Source organism: Sminthopsis crassicaudata, chromosome 3 (assembly GCF_048593235.1).
Source record: "Sminthopsis crassicaudata isolate SCR6 chromosome 3, ASM4859323v1, whole genome shotgun sequence".
Lineage (NCBI taxonomy): Eukaryota > Metazoa > Chordata > Mammalia > Dasyuromorphia > Dasyuridae > Sminthopsis > Sminthopsis crassicaudata.
The window spans coordinates 329,086,547-329,106,935 of record NC_133619.1 but is presented as its reverse complement, the minus strand read 5'-3'; the positions used below and the strand labels follow the sequence as shown (position 1 = coordinate 329,106,935).

General features: G+C 36.0%; 1 protein-coding gene across 1 annotated transcript in view; it reads right to left on the bottom strand.

Moving 5' to 3' along the window:
* The window catches only part of STXBP5L (syntaxin binding protein 5L), a 420,610-nt gene that overhangs the window by 143,141 nt on the left and 257,080 nt on the right, over window positions 1–20,389 (bottom strand). The window contains 2 exon segments of the mRNA XM_074301345.1: window positions 11,988–12,055; window positions 17,172–17,319. Of these exon segments, the coding sequence (XP_074157446.1) occupies window positions 11,988–12,055; window positions 17,172–17,319 (216 nt within the window).

The window sequence follows — 20,389 nt, the reverse complement described above, 5'->3', positions numbered from 1 at the left end:
GGAAGGACCTGAGAGGATTTAATTCCATTAGCCCTTCCTGGGGCCTTCGGGCGGGGAGGAGAACTAGGTCTTTTGAAGCAGGGGTCGTTTCAGCTGACCAGAAATAGCTGTTAGTAAATCCCATTTGGGATCAGAAACCCTGTACATGGGGAAGTATGTGGGATTGAGCGAGCGAAGATGGTGGCTTCCTTCCTCTTCCTCCCACGTGTCCTGACTGCAGCAGGGCCACATGGGCCGGGGGAAAGAAACCTTTAAGTTTTATGAAATTTGGGTCAGTTACGTGCAAACATTGAAGTGTAAAGTTTAAAAATATATACATATATATTTACTTAAAGGCGGGACAGGAAAGATTGATTTGTAAAAGTAATTAATAGTTTAAATGGAGCTATGATATATTGGGTCGGGAAGCATGGTGGTGTGGGGGAAGGGTGACCACGTGGAGAGGTCCCTCCCATTAAGTATAGTGGGGTTTTTTGTTTTTAATAACTGCACCTCCTTGCTGATTTAGATATTAATTATTTCTACTGTTTAAAGGAAAAGCCTACATTTATATGGTGTTGATAACTGAATGTTTTATTTTTATTTTTCAAGTCTATAACTGTTCTAAGGAGTTGGAACTGAAGTTTTCTGAAAACAAGTTATTCAATATTTATTTACATGTGTGATAGTCTCCTTGTTTAAAGATTATTTTAATCTGATCTGATAATTTGATAGGGTTATTTGCAAAAATTTTAATCCTGCTTCCTTTTTGTCCCCTGGAGAACAGAACTATTGCTGTATAAAACTGTATGACTATTGCTATTTTGGGAAATTTACTAGTCTGTTGTGTATAATATGATAATTTCTGTAAACAGGGGGGGAAGGGAAACTGAGATTTCAACTGGTCAGAAAATTGGGAAAAACTGATGTCTTATTTCAGTTCAGGCCTAATTGGAAACTATTTACTCTTTGCTTACCTCATCATTTTGGTTCCCTGATGAAGGACCTCGAAAATAGACATAATTTGGGTACTGAATGGAACTCTGGAAAAGGTAAAAGATTTTTTTTCTTTTTTTGCACCGGACATCCAGGCTGCTTCTGGCCTGGATCGTTGTTAGAGCTCTATGCTCCGCACAATTCTTTTAAGAATTGCTGCGATTGACAAAAGGTCTCCTTTTGTCTCGCTCTCTTGTCTCTACAGATAAGGGAGAGGCTGCAAAAAGTTGAAAAAGCTCTTTACCTGTCCACTAGCTAGACACACCTGATTTTAGCAGATGCTGGGTTTGGAGAAGGCTGCGGAGACAAAAGGCCTTTACAGGGGACTCTAGCTGAAAATTTGCTAGACTATGATTGGCTAGCTTATGTTTTAACTTTGAATTATTGTCCTGACTCAGTCCTGCCTCAGTTTCCTTGCCTCTTAGTTCTGCAAAAACCCCCCCCTGCCTCTATCAGAATACTTGATAAGACCTTATGTTTCAGAATAGCAGAATGTCTCTCCCATTACAAGTTAATGGGAATCTATTATCAAAACTTCTTGAATTCTCTTGTGTGGAATTAGACATTCTGTATATGATTGTATTTGCATTGGATGTTTTTAAAAACAAACTGATTTGTATGAATAATGTTCACTTATGAAAGATCTACTTGGATATAAACTCATTGGGACAAATTCCTTATTGTTATCAACACAAGGTTATGATAAATATTTGTTTAGAATTTATGTATGGTTCTTCTAGGATGGTAAATGGGAAAAGAAATGGGTTTGTTAGAACTTACACTGTTACCAAGGGCAGTCTACCTGCCCATTGGTCTGCTCAAACTTGTGAATTGCTGTGAATTGTATGCTTTAAATCAAGCGTTAAAATTATTGTGTGACCAAGATGGGAATATATATACTGATTCTAAATATGCCTGGGGTGTGGTGCATGTATTTGGGAGGATTTGGGAGGAAAGAGGATATGTAAACAGTAAAGGTAAAGAACTGGTTCATCATACACTAGTCAGAGAGATACTAGAAAATATTCTGACTCCTAGGAATATAGCAGTAATACATGTAAAGGGACATCAGATGGGAAATTCTTTTGAGGTAAGGGGAAATAGATTAGCAGACCGGGAGGCCAAGGGAGCCGGAGATTAGGAAATCTCTCATATAATGGCTTTGATACCTGTACTTCCCCCTAGTCTACCCTCTCCTAGTTTTACTCAGGAGGAAAAAGAGAAAGCCTCAACTCTCGGAGCAGTTGAGAACTCGGAAGGACGATGGCTCTTACCTGACGGCAGAGAGGTACTGACCAAAGCAAGTATGAGGCAAGTCCTTCAGCAACTGCACCAGGGCAGCCATTGGGATGTCCAAAACCTGTGTGATGCTATACTGACAAGGTATGTTTCCCCCGGCCTATATACTATGGCTCGACAACTGGTGGACGGTTGTCTTGTTTGTCGAAGGACTAACAGGGCTGCCCAACACCAGCTTCCAAAAGGGGGACGACCTCCTGGAATCAGACTATTCCAAAGCATCCAGGTGGACTTTACTGAGCTGCCACCAGTGGGTCGAGTTCTTGCTGGTCATAGTGGACCATCTGACCTCATGGGTGGAGGCATTCCCGTCAGGCCGAGCAACTGCCTCGACAGTAAGTAAGGTCTTATTAGAACAAATTATTCCTAGGTACGGAGAGGATAGACTCGGATCAGGGAACACATTTTTCTGCCCAGGTATTGCAGAGTCTGATTAGGGCCTTAGAAATCACTTGGGATCTCCATACCCCTTGGCATCCTCCCTCTTCTGGGAACGTAGAAAGGATGAACCAAGAAATAAAACGGCAGCTGACTAAGTTATCTTTAGAGACCCAACTACCTTGGACGAAATGCCTTCTCGCTCTGGTTAGAATCAGGACCAAGCCACGTAGAGATATTGGGCTTTCACCTTATGAATTATTGTATGGTCATGCTTTCCAGGCTTATCCTAAGGGAGACTGGGACCCTATTTTAGAAACTAAGGATTTGTTTGTTAAGAGATATGTTAAATCATTGCTGGAACATTTGCAAGGACTTCAACAAAAAGGGCTAATAGCTCAGACTCCTCCTCTAGGTTTCCCTGTTCATAGAATTCAGGTTGGTGATTGGGTGCTGATCCGTTCCTGGAAGGATGAGAAGCTGACTCCGTGCTGGGACGGACCCTACCAAGTGATACTGACTTCAGATACTGCGATTCGCACCCAGGAATGAGGCTGGACACACCACACCAGGACAAAAGGTCCTGTGGCGCCACCTTTATCAGAGTGGACAGTTGAAGACAGGGGAGACCTCCAATTACATAAGAGGAGGGGACCTCCACTGAATGGGAATTGTAACTGTATGACTTTTCTTACTTTGGGTCTCTTTGCCTGTTTGTGATTTGATATATTTTCCTTTGGGAAGTTCACCTTAACTTCACGGTGTTATAATAGTTGAACATTATGAGGCTCTCCCTAAGTTTTGGGTTTATCTATTTCCTTATGACCTTCTAGAGATGAGAACCAATTTCTCCTGCTCATGCAGAATATAGGGAGAACATTTAACTTATCGAATTGTTGGATCTGTGGTGGATCCCAACAATTGAACCAATGGCCATGGGTACCTGTCCCCTTAAGCCCAGCCTGGATCCTTAGCAACAGATCCCAAATTCATAATGGGACCGGTTTCTGGAATTGAGAAGAGAAACATCAGTGGTCATTGACAGAAGATAGGAAAGGGAAATACTGCTTAAATCAGACAGGACAAGGTTTGAAGCTGGGAATTAGTGTTTGTGAGTGGACCTATTCGAGAACAGACCTGAGGCCAAAGACAATTGACTGTACAAAAATGTCTAAATATTGGCGGGATACGGGGAGGAATCCTCAATTGAAGTGTGGGAAGGACTAGAAAGACTGTACCTTGGATGTTCTCCCAGAAATAGGAGAGCAGGGATATTGCTATCAACAAGTCACTACTGCTGAGTGTAGTGAAGTAGAATGGGATGTATTGAGATGTATAAAAGAGAATAAGAGGAAAGGGAACATATACATTGGGTACAGTTACCAATGGGGTTGGTATAATGTCACCCCAGGGACACCCGGGCAACATGGGACTCTGTTTTCCACATTTTGGAGTACCTCTAATCTAACAGGCCAGTGGCCAGTTGCCAATTGTAGTTGGAGAAAAGAGCAAGGTTTATGAAAATGCCAGTATGACCCCTTTTGTGGGGGAAGCCCCCTAGGGACGAGAGACCAACAATATTACCCTTTTACAAGGAATAGCTCAGACATATTTCCAAGGGAACAACCTGCTCTAAAGGGTCATTATTGGATCTGTGATTTAACTGCCTATACTCATCTGCCTCTTAATTGGACAGGGAATTGTTATATTGGACTAATAAGGCCAAGATTTTTCTTTCTTCCCGAACAGGCAAACCAATATTTAGGGATTCAGTTGTATGATGATTTGGGAAGGGAGAAACGGAGTTTAGATACCTCCATCACTTGGACTGGAGATGCAAATGGTTGGGGGGAGGCCTGGCCTCCAGAAAGAATAGTCAAAGAGTATGGGCCAGCGACCTGGGCTCAAGATGGAAGTTGGGGATATAGAACTCCAATATACATGTTGAACAGGATAATTAGGCTTCAGGCAGTTGTAGAGATTATCACCAATCAGACAGCTGAGGCACTAGAGCTTTTGGCTGATGAAGCTACTCAACCAGAGAGGCTATTTTACAACATAGACTTGTGCTGGATTATTTGTTGGCTGAGGAAGGGAGAGTTTGTGCTAAACTAAATTTATCCACATGTTGTATAAAGATTGATAACAATGGTAATCTAGTGAAGGAAATCACTAAGAACATTAGGAAACTTGCTCCTGTTCCTGTACAGACTTGGACCTCACTGTTCAATACTTCTAGATGGTCCTGGTTTGGGAAGCTGGTGGAAGCAGCTCCTTTGGTTGGGCCTTCTAGCCCTTAGTGGTGTTATATTATTCCCTATCTACATCCCTTGTTTGATCAGATTAATAACCAGAATTGTCCAAAACTCATCATCTGGAATGATCAGGTTGGAAGAGAAAGCTGAAGGGTCTGTTAAATAGATGCTGTTAAAAGGGTAAGGGTGGAGCCGGTGGCCCAAGGCCAACAGAAACCAGAAGGAAGTGAGGAATTCATAGGGAATGTGAAATTATGTTACAAAAATTTGAAGAGATCTCAGTGTACAAAATAAGAGGAGGGACTGAATGAGATGAGGTGAGATCTTTCAAGACAGTTGTGAAAATTGAGTAAGGCTTCATCTACTTCAGAGTTCGAGTAGGCCTGAAGGACTCTGAAGGGCATTGCCTTCCCCTCCTATGACATCTCCCTATTTCATCCAAATATGGGCAACTATGTACTTATTGGTCAAGTTCAATTTCATGGGTAGATCTCGCGTTTAGAATGTAAGACTCTCAGCCAATGAGGATGAGGGTCAGTGGTGGGAGGGGGCGTTTTGCGTTAGGGATTAAAGGTGCTGTCCTGCCCACAGGAGGCACTTCCTCTCTTCGATAGTCTACTCGAAGAGTGGGACGCCCTTCTCGCGAGAATGTACAATAAACTTTGCTTTTCTCTAGAGCTCTCTCCAGCTTTTTTTATTAAATGGTGACCCTTCACCATTTCCGTACCACACAGTACCTAAAAGCAGCATCTAGAATAAATTTGACTCAATTTATATTTTAAAAAAAATCATGCTATTTAAAGTGTTAATTGATTACTTATAGTAAGAGAGATAACTATATACATTCTAAGACTTTTGGGATACTCTATATAAAGCGATATCTATATGCTATGAAATCATTCAAAATGTAATTCGTTGAATCAGCCATTTGACTTTAGCCATATCTTCAAATGAAACCAGTTCAATTAATGACAAAAGTGCTTACCACTAGGTACAAGGCATTGTGCTAAGCACTGGTCCTCTCTAGGGTCACATGGTTCCTTCTTATTCTTAGATCATGTGGCTCTTTTCCTGGAGCTATGTGGCTCATTAAAGAACATTTGAGAGAGTTTATATGTAGTTTCTTACCAATATAAATTTGAAGAAATGTAAATTAGAAGGCTATGCCTAAACAGTTCAAAAATTCTGTATTCTTGTTTTATGATTTCTCTTATATCCTTGTGAAGGTTTTCATCACCTCAAGTCTGGATTATTGCAATAACCTCTTACCTAATTAGTTTCTTTCCCTCCAGGCACTTCTATTCTGATTAATTCTATACTTATCTGTTAGATTAGTTTCCCCTAAGCCTTTTTAATCACATCATTCCCATATTCAAAAACTTTTCCGGGCCTTCATCACTCATAGCATCACATCCAAATTGGAATTCAAGGTCTTCTACATACTTATTTTGACATTCCTTTCCATATTCCTCTTTCTTGGTTTTTCACTTGAATAGTTCATTTCAGCCAAACTGATCTCTTTAGTGTCTCTTGAATACATTAAGATAATGACTACTTTCTTGCTTTTGCTTAGATTGTTCTCACCCCAAAACAACTTCTTTATGCCTTTTTATCTATGCAAATTCTAAATCATTCTTCTAGGACTAGCTCAACAGAGACTACCCCAATGAAGTCTAACTTATGTGCTTATTTATCTAGAAGACTCCCTCTTCTGTATTCATATCAATTACTGTCTGTCTCACACTACTTAGTATTCAGCTATAAGTGATTTTATTGATTTATGCATATGATTATTATGTCCCCAATAGTAACAAGTTCCTTAAACACAAAGAAAATGTATTCTCCTTCCTTAAGTCTCTCCCACAAAACCTGGGGCAGTACTTTACCAATCCTCAAATACTTGATGATAGATTAATCATATACTAATAAGAAAAGTATAAATAAAGTTGAACAAAAAACTTAGTCGAAACTAGACTATTCAGTGAAAAGCATAACAACATATCAAGCCAAAGATCTATATATGAGCAATGTAGTTAATGTTAAAATTCTAGCACATTGGCTCAAACCATAAAAATTAGTGTCTGTTAAATTTATTGCTTGTTAACTTTCTAAAAGAGAAGACAGACACTCTACCTAACATTGTTTACTAGCTACTTAAAAAACATCAGTTGCACAATAATTATAAGGCATGATTAGTTTGAAAGCAATGTTGTAATTTGTGGAAAATAGATGGCTAAACAACTCAAATTCAGGTGAGAAATGCTTAAAATACATTTTTACAAAGATGTAAACTAAGACTGAAGTGGGCAAACATAGGGTTTTTGGGATAGATTAACAGATTTGTAGTATAGGAAGTTGAAAGATCAAATCACATCAAAGAAGCTTGTAGAATATATGGCTGATAATTGGTAGATATTGGGGAAGAAGATGGAAGCTAGATGATGAAAAAATTTTCATAACAATATTGGAAATAGGTTTGAAAGAGAACTTTAGGAATTCCTTACCTCCTAGTTTAAAATTTAGTTAAAATTATTTGGAAAATTTTATCTAAAGGCGACAAAACAAAAAAATTCTTATCTACATCTGGGGAATATTCAGTCCATCTCCCTAGAGGAATAGATTAGTGTGAAAGTAATATATTATACTCAAGTGGAACATCGAAGGGGAGTATGTAACTGAGAAGCGCTAGTACTTGGAGAATCATAAAGAAGTAGGGCAAATAATGGGAATGTGACTTTGAGTTTGCTGAAGCTGGAGGGTGAAAAAATGTTTGTAAAATCTCAAGGCTATTTTTCTCTCCTGTTCTCTTTACTTTTAAGTTCCAAATGTACCCAAATAAAGAAATTTACTTAGTTATTTGTTACAAACAAGGCTGCCAATGATATCTTGTACACTGCAAGTGCTGATTAAATGCTTGATGATTTGGATATGATATACATTTATAATGTTTTGGGATTTTCAAATCATTTTTATTCATTGCATAATTTAAACCCACAATACTCTGGGTGATTTATATGAAAATATCTTCCTTTTTTTTTTAGATGAAGAAGCAAAGATCCAGAGAGGTAAAACTACTTGGTCATGGTCATGAGAATGGTACATAGTAGAACCAAAGTCCAAATGGGGAATAACTGTGACAGCCCCATGCTTTTTTATATTATGGCAAGGCCTTGTTTGTGTTAAGCATTTAACTCCACATGATAACAAAGCCAGCAACTAAGGAATGAAGACTCAAAGAAAGCAACAAGCTTTTTCCAGGAACTCCAGGAAGCTGCTGAGCAGCAATCTAGAAGGAAGCTAACCCTTAAACTTCCTTACTGTCTACTGCACTACATTGCTTCTCAATAATGCAATTAACATTATTCTAAAAAATAAAAAGGTTGAGAAAAGCAAACTTACATGACTATGTCTTCAAATGTCAAGAACTGTCAGACAGCAAAGGATAATTGCTTTTATATTTTTAGAAAAATAAGATTTTATAAGCTGACAGTTTTCATAGTTGTCAATTCCTATAAATGAGCATTTTAAGAAACCTTCCAGGAGACTAGAGAAGTCTTTTGCTTTTGTTGACAGATGGTAAGAAGGCCAAGTTTGAGTGTGAATTTTAACTTGAGATACAATGGGAACTGTCAAATAAATTAGAGTTTAATATGGAAAATACAAGTTTACCTAGATTTTAATAGGAAGAGGAAGGGAGGCTCTAATAGTTCCAGGGATTTGTGCTTGGTCCTATGTGCTTTAAAAATACTTACAAAAGACTTGGACAAAGATATAGGTATATATTTATCAAATATGAAGATGATACAAAGAGAAGAGATAATTATTTTGATCAATAAAACCAGAAAACTAAGAGATCTATACAAGCTAGAACACTGGACTGAGATTAGTACTCTAGAAATTATGTAGTCTAACTAATATGATAATTATGTAGTCTAAATTTACCAGGGAAAATGTAAAGTCTAGATAGATAGTTGCCTAAAGGGAAGTATCACAGATGTCAACCAGGATAAAATAAGCACAGTGCTTAATTGAGCACTGGGAGCACTGACCCATAGCAGAGACAGCATCCTCAGTGCACCAGATCCATGGACAGAAAGGACAGGGTACCACAAAGCTGCTACTGGAGAGGATGCCCAACCCTTCCCTTCCTCTCTTTTTCTCTCTCTCTCATGCTCTGTCTGTCTGTCTGTCTGTCTCTGTCTCTCCAAGGAATCAGACCTTCTGCTAGCTTCTTATTTTACATAATAATTCTCAATAACTAGACCATAGATTTTTCTTACATTTGGCATAGAAAAAGGCTAATTACCAGGGTGTGGGGGAGGGGATGGTGGCATGGTAACCATTATGCAAAGAGATGCTTTGGGGGAGATGATTGAAAGAAGAGTTGAAATTACATCTCTCTAAAAGAAATAAAAATCCCTCAGAGTATAGTATTAGAGCCAGGAGGGTTCTTAATGGTCATCTAATATAAATCCATTTTACAGAGGTAGAAAATAAGATCCAAGAGAGGGTGATTTGCCTAAGTTCACAGAGGAAGCTTTATAAAACTGTACTGAAATTAAGGCTGAGATGAGGTAAAGTTAAATGAAGCCCAAATCTCCTGAGTTAGAGTTAAAAGGGACCTTTGAGACCATCTTTTCAACTACTTCATTTTTACAAAGTGGGAAAGATAAGCCAAAAGTTAGTATCAGAACAGAGACTAGAACTCATGTCTCCTGACTTCCAGTTTAGCACTTTTTTTTAGCCTGGTTGTTGAAATGTAGGAAAAGATATGAATTAGATAGGAGTTCATTTTGTCACAGAGACTTAGGAGCTTTAATGGATGGCAGGTTTATTTATTAAACTTTTCAGTTCCAAGACTGTTTTATGACTAGTCATACAAAGATAAAAGGAATACCATTCTTTCCTTTAGAGAGTTTACTCCACACAGAGAAGATAGTTTGGTCAAATGGTGAGCAGTAACAATCAAGATTATCCAAAAGTGCTTTACAAAGTAGATGACATTTGATCTGAGGTAAGAAAGAATGGAGGAGGGTGTGAATTTCAGGAATAGGAGACAGTCTCTGCAAAGGCATAAAAGATGAGAGATAAAAGGCCAAGTTTATGGAATAGCTAATACATCAATTTGACAAGAATACAGGGAAGGAATATTAAATCCAATTGGTAGAACATTCTGGGATCTTATACAGGCCTGATGGATATACCATTTAGCATTCCAGACCATTTTTATATAGCTTCTCTAGTAATAAATTCTCCTTATGCAAAAGATGAACAATGTCTTTATTTTTATTTTTGTTATTTGGGTGGGAATCAGGAATTTTAATCACTGGCTATGTCAACAAAGAAGTGATTCTAAAAAAAAAGTAGGGAGAAGTTTGGTGAATCTTTTAAATGTCAGACTGAAGAATTTGTTTGAAGGCCAGACTAAAGAGAATTATTTCTAGAGGTGATAAATTTGCAAACAAGAAAATGAGAGTCAGACTTGTGTTCTAGGAGCCATAAATGAAATAATGCTGAAGCAACTTTAGTTTGCATTAAGAGAGACATAGCATGCAGAAAAAGTGAGGCTCTCGGTTATATTAACAAGAGTACAGATGGAAAACAGAACAGTGTTAATCTAGAAAGTGTTCTTTGGTAAAAGTTCTCAGGATTTTAATATAAGAAGCATAGTTTTCCCCAGGATCGTTTCCTTCTTGTCTGATCATTTGTTTTAATTTCCTTTGCTCAATCATCACCCATCTTCTGCCTTTTAAGTATGAATGTTCCCCTCAAGAATATGGCCTAAGATTTTTACTCTTTTCTCTTTAAGCTTTCTCCTTTGGTAATATCTGATCTCATGGATCCTATTATCATCTTTATACAAATAATTTCAAAGATATATAATAGGGTTAGTTAGGGTTAGGGTTAGGGTTAGAAATTTGGCCATGTAAAGGGTTTCTACTTCTGGTGCTGTTAACTGCCTCCTTGAAACTTGAAACTTGTCAAAACTTTGGAATAGTATGCATTAACCTCATGGTAGATACTAAAGAAACAATGGGAGATGAAAATAATTTACTTGCCCTATCCAAGACTCAAGTAATTCCCAACAAGGAGGAGCAAGATCATGATGGGGAGTGGGGTGGAGATTATGAGTTAAGGAGTTGTTTCCTCTGACAGTTGAGGAATAGCTCTGGGCGTAAGAGCTAAAATGTGCCCACTGGTCCAAGACATGGGGGCTTTAATAAAAGAGTGATAATTCTCTTTGAGGAAGAAACCCCAACAGCAGAAGATAATTCCAGTAGATGGCAGTAACTGACAGCAATTCTGCAAGGAAGCATTGAGAGAGGGAATAATTAGAATCTTCCTAGGCAGCGGAGGGGCAGCTGGTAGATGAGAAGCCAATTTGTGAATGATAGGGCTAAACCTAAAGCCAATCCTGTATACAGAGAAATATGTCCTTTGTGTGTTTTGGGGAGTGGGATAGAAGGTGATGTTCCCTTAATCTATTCATTTGCTTTATGGTTCTCTGTCCACTGGTTGAGAATATATTGGCTACACTTGAGCCATATCCCTATATCCTGAGCTGAGGGGCAGGGAAATAGAAGACAATATCCTTTTCCATTGTCTCCCTCTATATAGTTTGTTCACATATGTATATAATAGATAAATATAGATATTCTATACATATTGTATGTATACACACATTGTTTGTGTATGTGTTTGCATGTGTACACAGGTATTCATGGGTATTTGATCCAGAGTTTAGAATTTGCCTATTCTAGTATCTCCATTCAGTGGCATATATAAGTAATCAATTATGAAAGCTATGAGATTATCTCTGTATTATTTTTCTGAATTGTGGTACCTGAGCTTGGTTCAGGTACATTTCTTCAAAGAGAAATAACTAGATGAGCTGGGAAGGAAGAAGACATCAGCCTGCCTTAAAAATTGCTTTATATGTCTTTATTATTTATTGCCAATGAAGAACTGCTGTCTTTTGCTTCTGTTACATACTTTAATACCTAGAACTAATCTAGGCACACAGGAGGTCATCAATAAATTCTTGGTTGTTAATTCACCAATAATCTTCTACTTACTTACCCTGTAATAATAATTTCTGGATATGTTTGTGCCCCAATGTTCCAGGTCCCTCCACTGACTGGCCACTCCTAAACAGAATAATCAGAAATCAAACATGAGAGCATTAATTTTGAAGTCTGAATGCATTAACATTTTAAAAAATCATCTGTTATTTATTTTTAAAAATTTATATTTTTATATAATATATAAGAAGCAAATGGCTGGCTACACAGCACTTTGTAAAGGTTTTAATTACTTTATAAAAAAACCCCTACAAAACTCATAACTGAATTTCCAGTAAAATTTAGGGTTTTTTAAATTATCAACATTATTCTTTACAAAAAAAAAAATTAGCTAAGCAAAACCAGAAAAAAAAAGTCTGATGAGAAGAAAAAAATACGTTTATCTGAATGACTGATGTGAATGTAAAAGGACCTCCCTAATCCAATTTAGATTTTTGAGATTTATGTGCTAAAGAGAGATGCAAGGGCAGAAGACAAGATGGTAATGGTAGTATGGATGTTATTATAAGAATACAATCACAAGTGCTAAAGCTCAAAATAAGCTATGGCTGTGAGGAAAGCTAAGATCAACAAAAAAAATCCTTATTCTTGTTTTTAAACTATATTGAAGAAAAGAAGAGATCAAAGAATGCATAAAAATACTGCTCAGGGAGGATAAAATTAAGATAACTGACAAAAGAGTAGAAGAGGAGTTGCTCAATTATAATTTTACTTCTATCTTGTTTGCAAGGCAGAGTATCTTTTGTACAACTAAAGAGGAACCTAGCACAAATGGCTGTTAGTGACATTTAAAGATCATGGAGAGCCGGAGAAATACATATAACTAGAGAAAGACAAAGGTTGCCCAAATTTTCAAAAAAGGGAAAAGTATAGATTCCGCAGCTGTTGACTCATGATTTTGACTTTATCTTCCGGGAAAAGTCTAAAATGGATCATTAAAGTGGTGGATAGTAAACATTTAGTAAGGGAAGAGGTGATTACCAAGAGTCAAGTAATTTTACTTCCTTTTTTGAGAGGATTATTACATTGGTAGCTTGGGAGAATGCTGTCACTATAATTTACCTATAAAGCACCTTTTATTATTGTTAAAGGGAAAGATAGAGACATAAGGACTAGATGAAAATTCAGAATTTAAGACCAAGCATTAATGATTCAACATTATCTTTCTTGAGAAACCTCTAGTGAAGTGTTCCAGAGATTTATGTTTGGCTCTTTACTAGTTATCATTTTATAATTATGTAGAATAAAGAAATGGATGATATCCTTATAAATTTTTTCAGATGACACAAAATTAGGAGGTATAGTTAATATACTGAATGAAAGAGTCAGAATCCAGAAAGATCCCTATCAGACTATAGCATTAGGCTGAATTTAAGAAAATAAAGTTCAATATAGATAATTGTAAACTCTTATACTTGAGCTTAAATATTCATTTCACAAGCAAAAGATGGGGGAGGCAAAATTAGACATTTTGTCTGAAAAAGATCAGTTTCAGTGTTTCCAAGTTCAAAGAAGTAGCAGCCAAAATAGTGAATTTGAATGCAAGTATGACGTATAATTTCAGGAATAAGGTGATTGCTCATCTGTTCTCTAATCCACAGCTTCTTGTAATTCACAACTCCATATGGGATCTCGTAACTGAATATGGGAGTCACAAAATTATGATTTATTATTAGTAAATGTTTGATTTGTATACCTATCTTATATACCTATATACCCAGGGTCACATTAAAATATTCTCAGAAGAAAATGGGTCACAAGTGGAAAAAGGTTAAGAAGCCCTGCTCTAACCCTCTCATGTCACATCTGGTGTATCATGTACAGTTCTGGGAGCCATTGTTTAGGATAGGCAGATGACAGAATTGTTTTTATAGAGATGGTAATTAAATCTGTGGAAGCTGTTGTGATGACCAAGTGAAGTAGTGTAGAGAGAGAAGAAAAGAAGATCTGGGACAGAACAGCATGATCTGAATAAGAGTCCAACAAAAGACTCAGAAAGAGCAGTGATATAGGAGAATCATATTACAAGGGGTTGCAAATTAGAGGGATAAGAGATTGGAATCAAATTGGCTTTTTCTAGATTGGTTGTAAAAGAGATATAAGACAGTGGTTTAAGGGGGTTAAATGAAAAGTTTTTTTAAAAGGATGAAGGAGACCTGATCATGTTTATAGATGAAAGGGAAGAATCCAGTAGAAATGAGAGACTGTATTTTTGAAAAAAGAGAGTGAAGACAAGTTGCTAAGGAATTTGGGAAGAGATGAGTTTAAGGGCACCTTAAGACCTTGGCAAGGAGAAAGGCCACCTCATTGTCAGAAATTAGTAAAAATAGTAAAAGTATAGAAGTGTGATATAGACAGGTTTTGAGGATAGACCAGAGAAGAGAGAGATCCTTACAGATGTCCTTGATTTTCTCTAGTTAAAAAGGAGGAGAGATGAAATGTTTCTGCTGACAGGCAATGTTGAAGGGATAATATAAGGGGATGGGGCAGAATAGAGGAGAGAAAGTATGGCTAATGCCTCTGACAGTGCCAAGATGCTTCCTGTGTAGCAGCATCTCATAAACCAATGGTTAGAAGCATTTTGCTTATTCCAAAGATCAAAGACTTTTACACCTAATTTAATTGATTATAATTCAAATCACTTAATGTTTTAGTAACAGCTTGGTGTTCTGCACTGCCCTTCTTCCCCAACTCCAAAGCAGACTTAATCCTGGAAAAGCCACTTGTTAGAATTATGAGCTCTGATCTGATTTATAGGAAGAAAATTAGAATCTACAGATTACAGTATTTAAGTTAAGGCAAGTTCACTAATCAAGACTTCTCATGCTACCTCCTTTAGTAGTATTGCTGGAATACTCCTCCTCATCTCTTTTTTTGCCTTCCTCGAACCCTAGCTAAAATCCCACATTATGTGGGAAGCCTTTTATGATCTTAATTCTAGGGTCTTCCTTGCATTGATTATTGCCATTTTTTTCAATTATTATCCAATTCCAGTTGATCTAATTTATATTTGTTCACAGCAAATAATTTGCATGTTGTCTCCTCCATTAGTCTGTGCGTTCTTGGCTTTTTCTAGCATTTAGCACTGCACGTGGTACACAGAAGGCACTTAATAAACTATTGAATGACTGGCTGACTGTCTCTTTTATCTAAAATGCTCAACCTCTCAATTTCCCTGGCTTCTTTCAAGATTCAGTTCAAATTCCATCTTCTATGGGAGGCCTTTCCCAGACAGCTGCTAGCCTCTTCTCCTCTATGAATCTGAAGATGAAATACCTTGTTGGAGGAATAGCAAGAAGGTCAGTATCATTGGATCACATAATGAAAATGACAATAATAATAATACATAGCTCATGTTTATATAGTGCTTACTATGGACCACACATTCTGCTACATGCTAGACAATTATTATTACATTTGAACCTCACAACAAACATGGAAGGTAGATACTATTATTATTCTCATTTTACAGCTGAGAAAACTAGAGGTCAAATGATTTGCCAGGGTATCACAATAGTAAGTGTCTGAGGCAGATTTGAATTCAGGACTTTCTGACTCCGGGTCTAACATTCTATCCACTATGAGGTAGCTGGTATGAGGAGAGAAAAGGGAAAAAAAGTAAAAGAAGACTAAAAAAGGGGGGCAGGTTATAAATGGTCTTGAATGCCAAAAAGATGATTTTATATTTGGTCCCAGAGGTTATAAAGAGCCACTGGAATTTATTGAGAAGAATGGTGGGGTGACATGTCAGAAGTAAACTTAAGGAAGATCATTCTGTCAGCTAAGTGGAAGATGAGTGGGGAGAAATGTGTGGTGAGACCACCCAACAGAATATTGCAATAGTCCAGGAATAAAGTAATGCCAGCTTGTTGACAGTGTCAAAGGAGAGAGGGAGCAATTTGAGTAATGCTGGGTTACTAAAATCAACAGATCTTGTCAAGAGATTGGATATGGGAAAGAGATTAGAAAGAGAGAAGTTGAAGATGATGTAAACCTAGGTAACTGGTAGGATGGTATTATCCTCAGCAGTAATATGGACGTTAGGAAGAGGTGAAGATTATGGGTAAAAGAATGTTCAGTTTTTCACATATTGAGTTAAAGATGGCTAAGGGACATGTAGTTGATAGTTGAGAATGTGAAACTCAAGTCAGCTGAGTAGTTAGGTACAGATAAGCAAATTTGATAGAAAGCATACTCCCTCTATAGTCATCTTAGCTTTTTTAATTTACAGCATGCTTTAGAGTCACTCAAGAATCCAGTTAATTTCAGAATTGCTCCTGTAATTTAGAGTATGTTGGTCTGGATGACGGTGGTCTTCAAAGATGTATTCTGGCAAGAAATGCTTCAGATGGCTTACTCTAGATGTTGACCCACTTCTCTCAGAGATAACCCATGGACTGTCATAAAAACTAGGCTTTTCAATGGTCAGCAGGGACACTCAAGAATCTAGTCTGCATATTTGTTGCAGAACTCTGTCACCTCAGTCTAGTAACATCTTTGCTCTATACAAGGTCTTTCAATGACTTCCTTATATTTATTTATCGATTTTAACTTCTTGATTCTGACATTCAAGAAAGGGCTTCTACAATCTGATTTCAGTCTTGTCTCATGCTACTTCCTTCCATGTCTTTTACACTCCAACCAAACAGCTTGCTATCCCACAAACACTGACTTCCTGCTTCTATGACTTTTTTTTGCTTCCTTATACTTGGGATATCCTCCCCTCAACCCTTTCTCTTGATTCCATCTTTTGAACTGATATTACATTCTTTAAAACTCACTTCAAATGTCAACTCTTTCATGAAGTTGGCCCTGATCTTCCCAATCAATAATGTCTTTTCCTCCATAAAGCTCTAATAATATTTTGTTTACACCTCTCTTAGGCTTTATGTGTTATTTTATAAGTTAACTCTCTATGTATACCAACTCCATGAAGGACTACAAATTTTCTAAATCCTATAATCTCTCCCACTGACTGGCATAAGACTACACACAGTAAGCATTTGAGAAGCCCTCAACAATCCCACTTGGTTAACTATTGTCATTAGAAATAAAGGAATACTTTATGTTACAATTCTTATAATATGGTATTCTACTTCACAGGTCTTAAGAAATACATAAAGCAATAAAATATAGATATATATAAAATAAAAGTAATTAGTGTTTTATATATCTCTTTTACCTTATTGCTGTATCCTTGCTTTTTATTCTTAACTCCTATTGAATAGAGTACTAGAATCAAATCCGGAGGACAGTCAGCAAAATACGCTGTGCAGGTAACTGGTGATTCATGAATGTCCATGGGATAAGGATTTTCAAAGATCGGAAAACTAATAGATGAAGACAACATATTAGTTCCATTATGACACAGTGAAAAACACTTAGAAAATTCTTTTCTGATTACTCTATTTTTTTTTCATTTTACCTTCTCTCATTTAAAATATTTTTTTACATCACTCTTATTTCTGAATACATCCCTCCCTCTCCCCATTCAGTGACCATTCCTTATAAAAGATAAAAAAGGAGAAAAAGCCCAATTAAGCAAAAATCAAGCAGCACATCAATAGTGAAAAGAAAAATTTCTAAATTATAAATTACACTGCCAATGAATTCTTAAAGATTATGAATTCTATAAGGCATGTATTTTAACTCCTATAGTTATTTCTTTAGAAAAACAATCTTTATAATTTAGTACAACAAATGGGTGGAATTCTGTTTTTAATAAATATGATTATATACTTATGAGGACACTTCCATATCTCAACCAATGTGCCATACTTATGTTGATTTTCTAGAGTTAACACAGAGAATTCCTTTTAACAAAGAATCCTGTATAACAGATTAGTCCATATCTTCTTAGCAGTTAGTTATTAAATGTGTTTTTTATGTTAATAAAGATTTTAGTATTAGTGAAATATTAAATGTTCTTTAAAAACTTTACATATTTTTCAAAATGTTTTATTCTGTAAATAACTACAAAAATACTCAAAAAAGCAATTTACCACTTGGAAACACAGTATGTTTGAAGAAATATATTTAATTAAAGAAAAAAATGGAATGATACACTCTTTCCCTTTTATTTTGATGATGTTTTAATATAATAACAAACTGGTTATCTTGTCAAGTTCATTAAAATGGGGTGTTACCGGAATTATTAAATACTTGTATTAGAATAGTGAATTAGTCTATAAAATACTGATTTTATCCTGTTGGTCTAATTGTAGCATCCTTAAAACAAAGTAATTTTTCTTTTAAATGCTAGATGACAACTTAAGTAAAATAATCCTACATGCTTTCAGTACAAAATATACTTTATTGCTCTTCAAAGATGAAAAAAATGTCCCATGTTTCTTGTCTTATCCACATAAAAAATCTGGAATAAGATAATTTTGGATATTCCTAAATTTAGCTAGATTTAACTGTTTTCAAGATGTCCTTTATACAAAATGACTAAAAGTAACTTTTGGAAATTTTGGCATTGTCAGGATATACATATATATATATATATATATTCAACATTCACAAATGTTTTCAAAAGCAGTAAGATCCCAAGGGCTATCTTTATATGCTATCTTACTCCTAGAAATACTTGGCCTGGAAAAGGGAAACTTTGGGAGTGGAGAGAGGTTGGGAATGGTAGGTGTCTTTGAATATAAAAAGGGTTGTCATCTGGAAGAAAAAGTATATTTATTCTGTATCACTACAGTGAGTTGAACTAATATTGATAGATGGAAGTTACAGGAAATAAATTTTGCTTCAATAAAAAGAACTTTTGAACACCTGGAGCAATTTTGCAATTGAATGGGTTTCTTTGTAAGTTACAGGAGTCACTAGAAGTGGTACATTTAAAGAAAGCTTATATGATGACTCCCTGTCAGAGATGTTATTTATAAAAGAATTCATAGGAAGTTAACATAAAATAACACATAAAGGCATAGGAGAGGTATAAACAAAGTATTATTAGAGCTTTATGAAGAAAAAAACATTATTGATTGGGTGGATTTCAATTTGAACTGAGTGCATGATTACTGGTGTCCCTTTTAGATGTAGTAGCATGATTCTATGGTTTAAAAAGTAAATGCAGTTCAAGACAGAGAAATTTCAATTGGTTGCAAGATGAAAACAATTAGAAATAATTATCTAGGAGACTATGGATTAGCTGATATCTTAAAAAAAAACTAAGCAAAAAAACTAAGCAGAGGCAATGGAAATATTACTTTTAGAATCAAGGAAGTGGATTCAAATTCCAGCTTGGTAGCATGGGTAAAATATTTAAAATTCTTAAATCTTAGATTTAAGTTTGTTCAGTAACAGATTGACTACATGATTTTTAAGGTCCCTTCCAGCTCTAATCCTACAATCTGAACAGATTGGTTTAATCATTCATTTGCAAGATAACAAGACCTAAACTGCTGGAGCTCTCTTTTCTTATCATTTTATAAATGGTTATTTTGTCTACATTAAATATTTGAAACATTAGTAACAAAAGTTTTATGTATACTAAAACATGACTTCACAAGCAGGAAGAGGACATTTAAAGACTCTTGAGTAAAGGGACTCTGTGTGCATCAAAAATGTTAAGTTTTAAATGATTATATCTGCCAGTGTCATTTAGGCAATGAATGTGAGAGTATGGAGCTAACAATAATAACTAGAATACTATGATAAAGTAACCTAATTATTTAGTTGTTATTAATTATAAAAATTTCTACTTGACCACTATTTAATTACTTCTATACCTAGTGATTTCCCAGAGGTAGTGTGATGTAGTAGAAAGATTTGTATTGGAGTCAGGAAAACTCGGGTTCAAGTATTGCCTTTGACACATATTAATTGTATGGTCTTGGGCTATTTATATGTTTCAGTTACTTAGACTTCTAAGACAATATTTTATAGACAGGCTACTGAGAAGTATCAATGGAGGAAGGTTTTATACTGGGAGTTTCCTGAATGAAGAAATCATAGATTCAATCCCTTGCTTCTCTTCCATTAACTCTAGTATAATTTCTTTTAGATTACAGGTATATAGACCCATCCCAATTTCTATGGCTCTGTTCCTTAATAACATTTCCAAGGTCTTATAAGACCAATTCAAAAGGAATAAAAGATGTAGTCCTTCCTTTTAAGGAGCTTGCATTCTACCCAATGTACATTTAAATATCTTAAATATAAATAAATGAGATTGCAAATAAAGTAGCACTGGGGACTGAGGATGGCTTATTGCCTTAGGAATTAAACTTTGAACAGAGTTTTAAAGGAATAAAATAAAATAAAATAGAAATGGTAGGATTTTATCTGACATGACTATCACATACAAAGATAGAAAAGGAATAGCAAAGCCATGTTTACTGAAGAGCAAATAGATTATCTGGGTTGGCTGGATAAACTCTTTGTTGAGGG